At 63.0% G+C, this 14,754-nt stretch overlaps 1 protein-coding gene across 1 annotated transcript in view; it reads left to right on the top strand.

Annotated features, from left to right (window-relative positions):
- Positions 1 to 12,491, top strand: part of PPP2R3B (protein phosphatase 2 regulatory subunit B''beta) — a 41,163-nt gene extending 28,672 nt beyond the window's left edge. The window contains 10 exon segments of the mRNA XM_025372629.1: positions 1,182 to 1,367; positions 9,975 to 10,078; positions 10,310 to 10,412; positions 10,860 to 10,934; positions 11,339 to 11,425; positions 11,961 to 12,145; positions 12,147 to 12,177; positions 12,179 to 12,316; positions 12,319 to 12,355; positions 12,358 to 12,491. Of these exon segments, the coding sequence (XP_025228414.1) occupies positions 1,182 to 1,367; positions 9,975 to 10,078; positions 10,310 to 10,412; positions 10,860 to 10,934; positions 11,339 to 11,425; positions 11,961 to 12,145; positions 12,147 to 12,177; positions 12,179 to 12,316; positions 12,319 to 12,355; positions 12,358 to 12,464 (1,053 nt within the window). The 3' untranslated portion in view covers positions 12,465 to 12,491.
- The last annotated feature ends 2,263 nt before the right edge of the window (positions 12,492 to 14,754 follow it).

Raw genomic sequence — 14,754 nt, 5'->3', positions numbered from 1 at the left:
CCTGGGTAGTTGGTGGGGGAGGACGCGGCCCGTCCCCTGGGTAGTTGGTGGGGGAGGACACGGCCCCGTCCCCTGGGTAGTTGGAGGAGGACACAGCCCGTCCCCTGGGTACTTGGAGGAGGAGGACACAGCTCGTCCCCTGGGTAGTTGGTGGGGGAGGACACGGCCCCGTCCCCTGGGCGGTTGGTGGAGCAGGACGCAGTACGGTTGCTGACGCCATTAACCATTTCAGGCGGTGTTTTAGCATCACGGGATGAGATCAAATGTCCACCTCGCAGGTTGTGTAGAGACTGACGCAGGAGACTTTTGAGTGTGTGTTCTGGGGCCTGTGGACGTACCGGGTGAGGGGAGAGCCGATGCTGAGTGGGGCCAAGAGCCCATGGGCGTGGGCGAGGGGCTGGGTGAGGGGCTGAGGCGTGTCCACAGCAGTACCTGGCGGTCGACCCCTTCGCCTGACTGTGCGGTTGCCTGCCCTGCCTGTGCCTCTCCGAACGTGAGTCGCCCGGGCTCCAGGGGCAGGGCTGCCTGTGGACGGCGCCTGGGCCTCTCCACGTCTGAGCCCTCAGACGTCTGGGGTGCGGCTGCCCGTGTCCCCGGGGCCCTGCCGGGTGTGGTGGGGTCTGTGCTGTGGCCCATGGGAGTCGGGAGTGGGTCCTGGCTGAGCCCTCAGACGCCTGGGGCATGCGGCTGCCCGTGTCCCCGGGGCCCTGCCGGGTGTGGTGGGGTCTGTGCTGTGGCCCATGGGAGTCGGGAGTGGGTCCTGGCTGAGCCCTCAGACGTCTGGGGTGCGGCTGCCCGTGTCCCCGGGGCCCTGCCGGGTGTGGTGGGGTCTGTGCTGTGGCCCATGGGAGTCGGGAGTGGGTCCTGGCTGGGCTCTCAGACGCCTGGGGCATGCGGCTGCCCGTGTCCCCGGGGCCCTGTGGGGTGTGGCGGGGGCTCAGTGCTGCAGAGCAGCCACCCAGCGTGGGGTCCGTGGCAGCGTCGTGGGGCCTCCTGGGCGGAGGTGGCCCCTGCAGTGCAGTGCCCGTGTGGTCCCCGACAGGGACTGCAGCGTGTCCTCTCCCGGCCCGGGTCAGGCGGCCTCGGCAGCGTCGGCCCCGGAGAGGCCCCTGGTGTTGTCCGGGTGGAGAAGGCGTTCGATGCTCCCGGGTTGTAACCGAGCGCTGTCTGTCACTCTTCAGGTTCAGACGCGGAAAGAAGAGCCTCTGCCCCCGGCCAGCAGCCAAAGCATTCCGACCTTCTACTTCCCCAGAGGACGCCCGCAGGACTCGGTCAACGTGGATGCCGTCATCAGCAAGATCGAGAGCACCTTCGCCCGCTTCCCCCACGAGAGGGCCACCATGGACGACATGGGCCTGGTGGCCAAGGTGCGTGTCCCCCGTGTGACGTGGAGCAGCCGAGGTGGTACTGCGGGCGCGAGAGGGTGAGGCGGAGCGGCCGAGGCGGGTGCGTGTCACACGCGTGAGAGTGAGGTGGGGCGGCCGAGGCAGGTGCCACCGGCGTGTGAGGGTGAGGTGGAGAGGCTGGAGCGGCCGAGGCGGGTGTGTGTCACACGGGCATGAGTGAGGCCAGCGGCCGAGGCGGGTGCATGTCATGTGTGCGGGAGTGGCCCAGGTTTCCTCTGAGGTTACAGTTGTGGCCCGAGGTTTGCTGTCTGGTCGCTGCTGTGTGAATTCTTAAGCATCTGAAACGCGAGTGGGAATTCCGTCTGCGTTGTCGTCCTGAGGCCGTTCAGCACCCTCCTGGCCGTGCCCCTTTCTGCCCGAGGAGCCGCCGTCCGAGGCTGGGCGGCTGTGGACCCCTGTCCCCCGGCAGTGGCCCCGAGGGCCCATTTCTGGACTCACCCTGAGTGCTGCGGCGCCATGTTCGTCATTTGCCGCCTGCTTTCCAGGCTGCCCACGTGGACGTCCGCAGATCGAGCACGCTCGGTTTGGTGTCTGTGCGTTACCAAGGCAAGGCTCACTCCAGGGACGCGTGTCTGGACCCCTGGTGAGCGATTGTGTTTCCAGGGACCCGTGCCCACCTCTCCAGCGTCCTGTCCTCCAGGTGGAGTTGCCGGAAGGCAGATGCTCCCACCCCTCCAGGTCAGAGCCCAGAGCCTTAGTGCACGGTACTCGTGAGCCCCTCGGGGCGAGACCCCTGCTCCCCAGCCCTCTCCAGCTCTGCAGCTGTGAAGGCGGTCCTCAGGAGTGGGCAGGTTTTTGTGTTTTCAGTTTGCTTGTTTGTTTTGAGGCAGAATCTTGCTCCGTTGCCCACGGTGGTGCCATCTCGGCTCACTGCAACCTCCACCTTCCGGGATCAAGCGATTCTCCTGCGTCAGCCTCCCAAGTAGCTGGGACTACAGGTGCGCACCGCCACGCCCGGCTGATTTTTATATTTTTAGTACAGATGGAGTTTCACCATATTGGCCAGGCTGATTCAGGAACTCCTGACTTCAAGTGATCCACCTGCCTCGACCTCCTGGGCTCAAGTGATCCACCCACCTCAGCCCTCCCGAGTAGCCGGGACCCCCGGCACCTGCCACCACACCTGGCTGATTTTTTTTTTTTTTTCCATAGAGACAGGGTTCCACTATGTTGCCCAGGCTGGTCTGGAACTCCTGGGCTGGAAGGGCCCTCTTGTCTCAGCCTCTCAAAGTGCTGGGACGATGACGGGCATGAGCCACCATGCCTGGCCTCCGTTTTACTTTATAAAATTACAAATGTGCCTTGCGGTTTGTCCAGTACTCTAGACATGTATTTTTAGACGTGTATTTCTGTGTGTATTGAGGGGGGTTTTCCTTTGGTCCTGTAAAAGGTGAATGGCCCTGACGGACATCTGAGTATGAAGGCAGCCCCGGTCCCCGGCCCACTGCAGCGTGTCACCTGTATATTGGTCAGTATATACTGTGATTGGTTAGCCTTACTGGGTTTTCACAAATGGCATTACCCTTCTTGTATGCATTAGCTGTGCATTGCCAGGCCCCGCAGGGTCTGGGTCACGAAGAGCTGGTCTTGACCTGACGGACGTCTGAGTGTGAAGGCAACCCCGGTCTTGGGGTGAGCCCCGGTCTTGGGGTGAGTCCCCGTCTTGGGGTGAGCCCCGGTCTTGGGGTGAGTCCCTGTCTTGGGGTGAGCCCCAGTCTTGGGGTGAGTCCCGGACTTTGGGTGAGCCCCGGACTTTGGGTGAGCCCCAGTCTTGGGGTGAGTCCCGGTATTTGGGTGAGCCCCGGTCTTGGGGTGAGCCCTGGTCTTGGGGTGAGAGCCCCGGTCTTGGGGTGAGAGCCCCGGACTTTGGGTGAGCCCCAGTCTTGGGGTGAGTCCCGGTATTTGGGTGAGCCCCAGTCTTGGGGTGAGCCCTGGTCTTGGGGTGAGAGTGCCGGTCCCTGCTCCAGCACACGGTGTCACACTTCTCCTATGTGTTGGGTGCAGATGGCCTGGCCTTGCAGGGGTTCTGTCTGCGCTCGTGAAGGCCTGGCCTGTGGTCTCCTTTTCCTGTCATGGCTTGGTCTGGGGGGATGCTGGCCTCGGGGAGTTGCTTGGGAAATGTCCCTTAGAATTCGCTTTTTCTGGAGCCGTTTGTTTACACTGGGTGTTATTTCTATGTGAGTGTTTGCTGGATCTCATCAGTGAAGCCATTTGGGACAGAGTTTTCTCTGTGGGAAGGTTTTTAACCACAGCGTGAATTGTTTCAATAGACACAGGCTGTCTGTTTCTTGTGTGTGTGTTTGTTTTTGACACAGAGTCTGGCTCTGTTGCCCGGGCTGGAGTGCAGTGGTGCGATCTCGGCTCACTGCAACCTCCGCCTCCCGGGTTCAAGCGATTCTCCTGCCTCAGCCTCCCGAGTAGCTGGGATAACGGGCGCCCGCCACCGCGCCCGGCTAATTTTTGTATTTTTAGTAGAGACGGGGTTTGACCATGTTGGCCAGGCTGGTCTTGAACTCCTGACCTCAAGGGATCCACCCACCTCGGCCTCCCAAAGTCCTGAGATGACAGGCGTGAGCCACCACGCCCGGCCACTGCCACCCACTTTTAAACCATTGGATCTCAGAAGAACTCAGTATCACGAGAGCAGCCAGGGGGCCGTCCACCCCCATGACCCAGTCAGCCCCCAGCAGACCCCACTGCAACACTCAGGATCGCGGTTCCCCATGAGATTGGGGTGGGGGCTCCGAGCCAAAGTCCAGCCCTGCTTCATGTGACCCTGAGGACTCATCCGGCTCCACGATGTCATTTGCTGGCATCTTTCCGTGTCTGCACATTTCCCCTTGTCCTGGCACCGGCCGAGGAAGTCATGCTGAACTTGCGAGCCGTGGCTGTGGCGTCCTCTCTCCTCTCAGACCCGTCTGTCGGTGTCAGCGTGCCCCGTGCGAGTGCAGACACTCGGGTCTTGGTCCTCCTCGCGATGCCCCTGCAGCACCATCACGTGGCCTCGGGCCGGTGTGCTTCGTGCTTAGGGAGCTGCTGTGCAATCACCAGAGCTGTAATGGAATGGAATGGGGTGCAGCCGTACACGGGCCGGCGATCCACACAGAGCAGCGTGCCGGACTCCTTCACGTGTGCGCTGAGCAAGGGAAGCCAGGCCTAGAAGCTCCAGGTCCTACTGCCGTGGCCTGGAAAAGGTGAACCGGAGCCACGGGGAGGAGGCCTGGGGGCTGTCGCCACGCTGGGGTGCGGAGGGACGGAAGGGACTGTCAGGGCTGGCGGCCTCGATCCCGGTCCTGGCTGTGCGGTGGGCGTGCCGCGGCTCGGCCTGGCCCCACCCGGAGCTGGTCTTTCTGTGCGTGGATCCCGAAAAGACTTTTAGAGTCAAATCAGGTTATCCGGTGTGTTACTCCCTTTCAGATAAGGATTTTGTAACATTTAGGATAAACTCTTTTCCTTTGTGTCTTTTGCATTTTGGAGTTGATTGTCTCCATTTACTTCAGGATTTTTTTGTTTAATTGTGAGCTAATTAGTTTGGAGGTAATTTTCGGGTTTGGTGTGCTGGGGGGGACTGCGTGCCCAGCACTCCCACGCTCAGTTCTCATCACCCAGACGCCGGGGATGCAGGTGTCTCTGGTTGCGGTGTCAGGCCTGTAGTCCCAGCACTTTGGGAGGCTAAGGCCGGAGGATGGCTTCAGGGCAAGGGTTCCAGACCAGCCTGGGCAACATAGACTTCACTCTACAAAATTAAAAAAAAAAAAAAAAGCCACGCATGGTGGCACGCACCTGTGGTCCCAGCTACTTGGGAGGCTAGGGTGGGAGGACGGCTTGAGCCGGTGAGGTTGAGACTGCACTGAGCTGGGATCACACAGTGTACTCCAGCCTGGCAACAGCAAGAACATGACTCAGGAAAAAAAAAAAGGATCACCGTGTAGCCAGCCTGTACGACTGGGTAGATCTGACTCCAGCCTGTAGGACTGGATGGATCTGACTGTAGCCTGTAGGACCAGGTAGATCTGACTGTAGCCTGTAGGACCGGGTAGATCTGACTGTAGCCTGTAGGACCGGGTAGATCTGACTCCAGCCTGTAGGACTGGGTAGATCTGACTGTAGCCTGTAGGACCGGGTAGATCTGACTCCAGCCTGTAGAACCGGGTAGATCTGACTGTAGCCTGTAGGACCGGGTAGATCTGACTCCAGCCTGTAGAACCGGGTAGATCTGACTGTAGCCTGTAGGACCGGGTAGATCTGACTCCAGCCTGTAGGACCGGGTAGATCTGACTGTAGCCTGTAGGACCGGGTAGATCTGACTCCAGCCTGTAGGACCGGGTAGATCTGACTGTAGCCTGTAGGACCGGGTGGATCTGACTGTAGCCTGCAGGACCGGGTATATCTGACTGTAGCCTGCAGGACCGGGTAGATCTGACTCCAGCCTGTAGGACCGGGTGGATCTGACTGTAGCCTGCAGGACTGGGTATATCTGACTGTAGCCTGCAGGACTGGGTGGATCTGACTGTAGCCTGTAGGATTGGATAGATCTGACTGTAGCCTGCAGGACTGGGTGGATCTGACTGTAGCCTGTAGGATTGGATGGATCTGACTGTAGCCTGCAGGACTGGGTGGATCTGACTGTAGCCTGCAGGACTGGGTATATCTGACTGTAGCCTGCAGGACTGGGTGGATCTGACTGTAGCCTGTAGGATTGGATAGATCTGACTGTAGCCTGCAGGACTGGGTAGATCTGACACTAGCCTGGGTGTTGAGTGCTTGGGGTCTGAAATCTGCATGGCCCGTGAGCCAGAACGGCCTGATGAGGTCAGAAGCGTGAGACCAGCACCAGCCCAAGGGCCCAGTGCCCGGCACCCAGCTCGTTCCCTCCCGCCGCACCAGCGCACCCTTCCAGGCGGCCAGGGCTGAGCTCCCTCAGGATCCTCGTCACGGGAGCCGGCACGTGCCTGTGCGTCCTGCAGGGCCTGGCCCCTCCGCTCCACACGGCTGCCTTCGCGTAACCACAGGTGCACCAGCCGGAGAGCATCTTTTCCCGTCGCCGCACTGCGCGCCGTGCTGTGGCGTGCAGCCCCTCCAAGTTCCCCCACGCCCCCTGTGGTCACTCCCGCCCCGCACCTGTCCGGACGCTGCTGCCACAGTTTATTCCTCCAGCCCCTGCTCTGGCATCGGGCTCCTCTCCCCGGGGCACCGTGTGCATCAGGCAGCCGGCGTCCGCATCCGTGCAGCTGTCACGGGCATCGGCCCTCTTCCACTGGTGTGCTTCCGGGAGACAGATGTCCCGGCCGAGCCTCGGGCCTCATGCTTGTGGGAGGACGGATGCCCCGGCCGGGCCTCGGGCCTCATGCTTCCGGGAGACAGATGTCCCGGCCGGGCCTCGGGCCTTATGCTCAGCCCCCCTGAGAGCCGCTTTCCCGGCAGCTGTGTGGCGTCCAGGTTCCCTCAGCAACGCGGACGCCCGGCTGCCTGGCAGCCTTGCCCGACCTGGCATCTTCAGTCCTTTCTGTCTCAGCCGCGTGTCGTGCTCTTGTTGCCACCGCTCCGTGCCCCGTGAACCCTGCCCTCGCCAGTGCCAGTGCCGGGCGCGCTCCCTCTTGTCTGCCGGCCGTTGTGCGCCCCTCTCTGGAGGGCAGTGCACGTCCGGGCTCTGTCTGTTTGGGCCTCCTTCTCAGTGGCTTCTCCTGTCATTCTGTTCACCGTGCCGGGCGCTGAGCCGGAGTCCCGGGCCGGGGGGGCAGCTGGCCGCTCTCTGCCTTCAGGGGGTGCACGTGTGCCCCGTTCAAGAAACCCTGGCCACGGCAGAGCGTCTCGTTTCCTTCCAGGAGGGCCGCTGTCTGGCCTTTCACCCTCGGGTTGGGATCCCCCAGTATTCAGTGTGTGTGAAGTGGGTTTGCTCTGCCCCAGCTCACTTCCTTCCTTGCTCCCTTAGCCCACCGGTGCCTGAGGGAGACTGACTTCATGGCCCTGACTTTACGGGAAGGGTTGAAATGGGGCAGTGGGACTTACATCCATCAACGTGGTCCCCTGGAAGTTCTTGTGTGTTCCCTTATAAGTTTTCATGCGAGCCTGTCAGTGTCTACTGCACACCCCAAAACAACAAGCCCTCAGTGCATGTGGGTGTGGGCTGCGTGGACTCTGGGTGGGGGCTGCATGGACCCTGGGTGGGGGCTGCGTGGACGGGGGGGGGGGGGGGCTGCGTGGACTCTGTGGGTGGGGGCTGCATGGACCCTGGGTGGGGGCTGCGTGGACTCTGGGTGGGGATTGTGTGGACTCTGTGGGTCAGCAGAGTCATCTGGAGGAAATTGCAGAGTCTGTAAACTCAGCAGTGCAGTGAGGTCCACCTCACCACGTTTAGGTCGTCTTTGATTTCACCCAGCCGTGCTCTGTAGTTTGCTTTGTAGACATTGTGTGTGATTTATTTATTTATTTTTAGACAGAGTCTCTCTCTGTCACCTCCTGGGTTCAAGCGATTCTCCTGCCTCAGCCTCCTGAGTAGCTGGGATTACAGGCGCCGACCACCACACCCAGATAAGTTTTGTATTTTTAGGAGAGACGGGGTCGCACCATCTTGGCCAGGCTGGTCTCGAACTCCTGACCTCAGGCGATCCGCCCGCCTCAACCTCCCCAAGTGCTGGGATGACAGGCGTGAGCCACCGCGCATGGCCCTGTGTGTGATTTTTGTTCCATTTTTTCATAGGTTTTTTTTTTAAATGCCCTTGATAGATGGCATTATTGAAGATTTTATTTTCTGGTTGTTTGTTGCCAGTAGTACGCTGAAATAATTTATTTTTGCATATTGTCCTCGGATCCAGCAGCTTTGCTGAAGGTACTTATTAATTCCCGTATTGGGTAAGCGTTTGGATTGTCTGCACAGTTTGTTGCTTGTGAATTAAGACGGTTCTGCCTCTTCCTCCCCGTCGTGGCATCTTCCAGCCTTTCTCTTGCCTGCTGCCCTGGCTCGGCCGTCCAGGCGGCCTTGGCGGTGACACGGTCCTCTTGTTTCCGGCGCAGGGAGGAAGCGTTCGTGTGTCATCGCTGTGTGAGAGCAGCGGGGTGTTTCGTAGATGCCCCGTGTCTTAGAGCATTCAGGCTGTTGTCACAGAACAGCACAGCCCGGGCAGCTCCTCAGCCGCAGACATTCATTGCTCACAGCTCTGCAGGCTGGAAGATCAGGTGTGGCAACGTGGCGAGGACCTGCTGCCTGGTCCATCGACACAGGGGGGAAGGGGCGACGGAGCTCTCGGGGCCCGTTAGAAGGAGACTCATCGTATTCATGAGGCCCCACCTCCCAGCACCGTCACCTCGGGGGAGAGGATTTCAACAGGCAGATCGGGACCGGCAGTCAGGCCATAGCACCCTTTATTACAATAAGTGTCCGTCCTGTTTCTGGTTTCCTGGCCGATTATTATTGCGGTTTTTCAATTACTGCCCAGTTGGACTTGCTCGTGTGTGTCCTGGGGACAGTTTTAAATGATGGATTCAATTTCTCGCAGAAACAGCCCTTTCAGATTTTCTGTAGTCGTTTATTTTTTGAGTTGAACTGTTCTTCAGGGAGTCTGTTTCAACAGTCATGTGACTTACAGGCATAAAGTGATTCTGGAGCATCCACTGACTCTGTTTGCAGGGTCTGTAGTTACAGCTGACGTGGCTAATCTGTGTTTTCTCGCCTTTTTTTTTTTTTTTTTTTGACACAGAGTCTCGCTCTGTCACCCAGGCTGGAGTGCAGTGGCAGGATCTCAGCTCACTGCAAGCTCCGCCTCGCGGGTTTACGCCATTCTCCTGCCTCCGCCTCCTGAGTAGCTGGGACTACAGGCGCCTGCCACCACGCCCGGCTAGTTTTTTGTATTTTTAGTACACACAGGGTTTCACCATGTTTGGCCAGGCTGCTCTCGAACTCCTGACCTCGTGATCCGCCCACCTCAGCCTCTGAAACTGCTGGGATGACAGTCTGAGCCACCGCGCCCAGCAGGGTTAATTAATTGTTAAGAAATCTTTCAAATCATCAAGTTTTGATTTTGCTGATTTTCTCTGTTGACTGTTTTTCCTTCCATCTCTGCCGTGTGTGTGTGACTTTGAGGCAGAAGTGCAGACGCCTGATGTTAAACTTTCCTTCCTCGCGTGTGTATTTAAGGCTGGGAACCTGCCATGGGCTCTGCTGCAGGCCTGTCCCACACGTTCCGTAAGACGTTTCCGTCGCTGTCGGACTCACCACCTGCCTGGCTGACGGGGCCATTTCTTCCCGCACATACTGGTTCTTAGTCTGCGCCGCTTGGTTTGCAGACACTGGGGACGCAGCCGCCTCTGCTTACAGTGCCCGCGTGTGGTCTCTGGTCGGGGGACTGCGTGCCCGGCACTCCGTGGCTCAGCTCTCCTGACTCGGTTCCAAGGCCGGAGCGAAAGCCAGGTTGAGTTTGCAGGCACCGGGACGTGCCTGGCTGAGTGTGCTGCGTGTTTCCGCGGCAGAGGGTCTCCGGGCAGCGCCGGTCAGGGCGCACAGCAGGTGCGCAGCAGGAGCGCAGGCGTCCGGGCCCCGCTGACCGCCCCCTCCTGCCCTCTCTGCCCCAGGCCTGCGGCTGCCCCCTCTACTGGAAGGGACCGCTCTTCTGTGGCGCCGGCGGGGAGCGCACGGGCTCCGTGTCCGTCCACAAGTTCGTCGCCATGTGGAGAAAGTGAGTCTGGGCCGGGCACGGGGCTGTGTCAGGAGGGCGGAGGCGTCCCCGGGTCCGCCTGGCGTCAGGACAGGTGCCCCCTGCGGCTGCCACCGTGAGAGGAGAAACCCGCGCGTGGGCACAGGCCTGGCTGACGTGCCTGGCTGCCTGCCCTATTGTTCCACCCCTGCGTCTGCGGGGTCGAAGCCCGCCCGCCTGTGATGGTGGCGCACAGTCATCCTGTCCTTCCAGAATCCTCCACAACTGCCACGACGACGCCGCCAAGTTCGTCCATCTGCTCATGAGCCCTGGCTGCAACTACCTGGTGCAGGAGGACTTTGTCCCCTTCCTGCAGGTGAGAGCCGCGTCCACACTGCACGCCTCACCCCTCGCGGGAGGGCCCGTGTCTACACCGCACGCCTCACCCCTCGCGGGGGCGCCCGTGTCTACACCGCACACTTCACAGGAGGGCGGGTGTCTACACCGCACACTTCACGGGAGGGCCGGTGTCTACACCGCACACTTCACGGGAGGGCGGGTGTCTACACCGCACACTTCACGGGAGGGCCAGGGCCGGCGTCTACACGGCACGCCTCACCCCTCGCGGGACGGCCCGTGTCTACACCGCACGCCTCACCCCTCGCGGGAGGGCCCGTGTCTACACTGCACACCTCGCGGGAGGGCCGGTGTCTACACTGCACGCCTCACGTGTCACGGAAGGGCCGGTGTCTACACCGCACACCTCACCCCTCACAGGAGGGCCGGCGTCCACACCACACGCCTCATGTCTTCCCACCCGCAGGACGTGGTGAACACGCACCCGGGGCTGTCGTTCCTGAAGGAGGCGTCCGAGTTCCACTCGCGCTACATCACCACGGTGGGTCCCCAGCGGAGGGGCCGGGTTCGGTTCCAGCGCGGGCCGGGGCGGGCGGGGTCCGGGGTCTTGAGCTTCGGGAGGAGGCGGCTGTTTCCTGGGAACGGGTCTGCCGTGCCCGGGAGCCCGGCGTTGGGGGGACTGTGGCTTTCCGGGGTGGCCGCGCCCCTTTCCCACCTGTCCTGGGCCCGCGGAGCTCCGGGGCGTCCCCGGCCAGACCCTCCCCGCTTTGCGCGGCCTGGGGCGGCGCCTCCCGCAGGGCCCTTCCCGCTGCCCGCGCCGGTCAGACCCTGGCGAGCCTGGTGCGGCCGAGACCAAGGCCGCGCCCCTCTCCCCGGCGCCGGGTCTCCGCGTGGGGCGAGGCTCCGGGGGTCTGCGCACCCAGCGCACTGACGGCGGCCCCGCAGGTCATCCAGCGGATCTTCTACACCGTGAACCGGTCTTGGTCCGGCAGGATCACCTGTGCCGAACTGCGGAGGAGCTCCTTCCTGCAGGTGCGCGGAGCGCCTGCCCTGCCCTGTCCTCCGTCCCTCCCTCCTCTCCTTTCTTCCCCCTCCTTTCCCCTCCCCTCCTTTCCCCTCCCCTCCTTCCTCCCCTCCTTCCCTCCCTCCTTTCCTCCCCCTCCTTTCCTCCCCCCTCCTTTCCTCCTGCCCCTTTCCTCCCCCCTCCTTTCCCCTCCCCCGCACTCCCACCCCATCCCCATCTCCCCCACACTCCCTGCCCACCCCCAGGTCTGTGAGCACCGACACGGCGCCGCCTGCACTTGGGGGTCCATGGTTGATCTGCGAAGTGGGGGGGCCGTACGGGGCACCAGGGGGAGCCGAGCCCTGATTCCCGGAGAGCTGCCCCCCCCCCCCCCCCCCCACCCCCACGCCCGTCTAGGGAGCCGCCCCCATGCTGGAGCTCCCCCCACCGCAGAGCCGCCCCCACTCGGAGCGACCCCGCCTTCCCTGCCCCCGCCCGCAGCCCCCCGGACTTGGGGCGTTCCCCCAGAGGCCCCGCGCTCAGGCCGCCTGGGTCGTTTGGCAGAATGTGGCGCTGCTGGAGGAGGAGGCGGACATCAACCAGCTGACCGAATTCTTCTCCTACGAGCACTTCTACGTCATCTACTGCAAGTTCTGGGAGCTGGACACGGACCACGACCTGCTCATCGACGCGCACGACCTGGCGCGGCACAACGACCACGGTGCGCAGGGGCAGAGGGGCGGGCGCGGGGACACCGAGCAGACCCTTCTCTCAGGGCCTCCCGGGTCTGCAGCTGCCTCTCCTCCCCCACTCCCCGCTCCGTGTCTGGGTCCCCGCGTGCGCCTCTGCGCGAGGCCTCCGCCCCCGGGCGTCTGCAGGGTCCGGGTGGGCCTCTGGTCCTGAGGCTCAGACAGCCGCTCCCGGCCGAGGGCCTGCAGTCCCGCGCGGCTTCATTGTTAACACCGGGCGTGCAGACCAGCCGCCGTGTCTCAGGAGCTGCAGGTTCCAGCCCCCAAGGCGGGGAGCAGTTTCCATCCCATCCCGGACTGGGGGGGAGCGCGGGCTTAGAGGTCGGTCAGATCCCTCCGCGGAGCGGTGTCCTCACCCGGCTCCTCTAAGAGTCGCGCAGCCTTCCGGGAACCAGAACCTGCCTGTGGCCTGTGGGGCTGCAGTTTTCTAAAGGGTTCCTCGAAGTCTGCTTCCTCGCCCCCCCAAAAAAACCATATCATCAAGAGTATTTCCCAGTGACGGTGGCATCTGTTGCGCGCGGCCGACTCGAGTGCCTGGTGCCCGGAATGTGGGCTCCGCCCGTCCGGGTCTCCGGGGCTGGTCCTGGGCCGCGCGGCCGCCGTAGACCCCCGTCCTGCGTGCGTGGGACGCGCCCCTGAGCAGTCGTAGCATTGCCTGGATTTGTCCTGTGCCCGGTTCAGGGAGCCACCTGCGCCCTGGACCCCACACGTAGCCGCGAGGAGAGCGCAGCTCGGCAGAGCCGCCCGTGTGGCCCGAGCCAGCGCTTCACCGCGGGGAGTCAGCCCCGAACCAGGCTTTCGCTGTCCCTGGGAACCCCGGCCCGCCCCGGCTTTCCCTGTTCCACTGGTGCCCACTCTGGGTCTCCGGGCAGCATGGCCTGTGCGGCCGGGCGATGGCGGGTGCGGCCGGGCTGGGCTGTTTCTCACGCAGGGCGGTCTGAGTGGGGGCATCGTGGCCCCGTGCGTGCCGGGGACACGGGTGACGGCAGGGATGGCCGCCCGGGCTGCGGACTGAGGCCTCACTCTGCGTCTGGAAGCGGAACCTTTGAGGCCTGAAGGTTTCGCCCTTTAATGAGCCACAGTCAGCTTCGTGCTCCCCTGGTCCGCTCGAAGGGCAGGTGTGGCTGCACCCGGGAGGGGCCTGTGCGGGGGCCCCGGGGCCGCCTGTGGACATTTCGGTCCTTGCCCCGTCCAGGCTCGGCTCGGGGTGGTCGTGACATCCGGGCCGAGGCGCGGTGCGGGCTGCCCATCCAGCAACCCCCTTCCTTTCCAGCCATTTCTACCAAGATGATCGACAGGATCTTCTCGGGAGCAGTCACGAGGTACGTGCGGCTCAGGCCCCACGAGGACCCGGCTCCTCCTTGCCTGACACGAGCTTGTGGAGTTCCCACAGCAAGTGGCCGTCACCGCAGGCCCTGGGGAGGGGACACGTGTCTCTGTCACCCGAAACCCTAGTGGGGGGCACGAGACTCTGTCATGTGAGGTCTGAGGAAGGGGGGGGCCCGTGCCCCAGGTCGGGGGTCCTTGTCGGGCGCTGGGCCTGAGCGAGCCCCGGGAAGGGGACGTTGCCGGCGTCCAGGCGGCCGTGGTGCAGGTGCACTGCTGACCCCACCTGGATCTCGGGAAGGCTCTGGCCACGGGGCCGCCACGTCCTCCCTGCAGGGGCAGGAGGAGGGCTGGGCTGGGGGACCCCTCGCCCCCGGTCATGGGCAGGGGCTCCACGCCTGGGAGTCTCTCCCTGACACCGTCTTCGTCTCTCCATCCCGGCCTGGGGTCTAGAGGCAGAAAAGCGCAGAAGGAAGGGAAGATCAGCTATGCCGACTTTGTCTGGTTTCTGATCTCTGAGGAAGACAAGAAAACGCCGACCAGGTGGGCTCCTGCCGCGGTGCGGGTTTGTGCAGTGCAGGGCCGGGAGCCGCCTGTGTGATGTGTGTCCGCAGGCGGATGCGTGCGCGCCCGGTGGGGGGCTGCAGGGCACGGGCGGATGCGCGCACGTCTGGTGGGGGGCTGCAGGGCACGGGCGGATGCGCGCACGTCTGCTTGGGAGGCTGCCCCGGGGCTGCAGGGCACGGGCTGGGAGGGTCCGGGGCGGGGGCCGACCGAGCTCGCTGTGCCACAGCATCGAGTACTGGTTCCGCTGCATGGACCTGGACGGGGACGGCGCCCTGTCCATGTTCGAGCTCGAGTACTTCTACGAGGAGCAGTGCCGGAGGCTGGACAGCATGGCCATCGAGGCCCTGCCCTTCCAGGACTGCCTGTGCCAGATGCTGGACCTGGTCAAGCCGAGGAGCGAAGGTGACGCCCCGTGAGGGCACGGCCCAGGGTGAGGGGACGGGTGGGCGAGAGGACAGGACAGACGGGAGAGAGGACGGCCCAGGGTGAGGGGACCCTGGGAAACAGCCACTCCTACTCTGAGTTGGTGACGAGGGCCAGCACCGCAGGTGTCCAGTCTCACGGGGCAAGAACCTGCTACTGGGGACGTGGACACCCCCGAGGGTGGCCTGGAGAACCCAGGGCCGGGGCTCACTGGGGACGTCGGCACCAGCTGAGGGACCAGTTGCCACGTTTGTGCTGATGCCACACAGGGTGGTCCAACCCTCTCACCCCCG

This window comes from Theropithecus gelada, chromosome X (genome assembly GCF_003255815.1).
Source record: "Theropithecus gelada isolate Dixy chromosome X, Tgel_1.0, whole genome shotgun sequence".
NCBI lineage: Eukaryota > Metazoa > Chordata > Mammalia > Primates > Cercopithecidae > Theropithecus > Theropithecus gelada.
The sequence above is the reverse complement of the archived record's forward strand: the minus strand, read 5'-3'. Positions and strand labels throughout refer to the sequence as shown.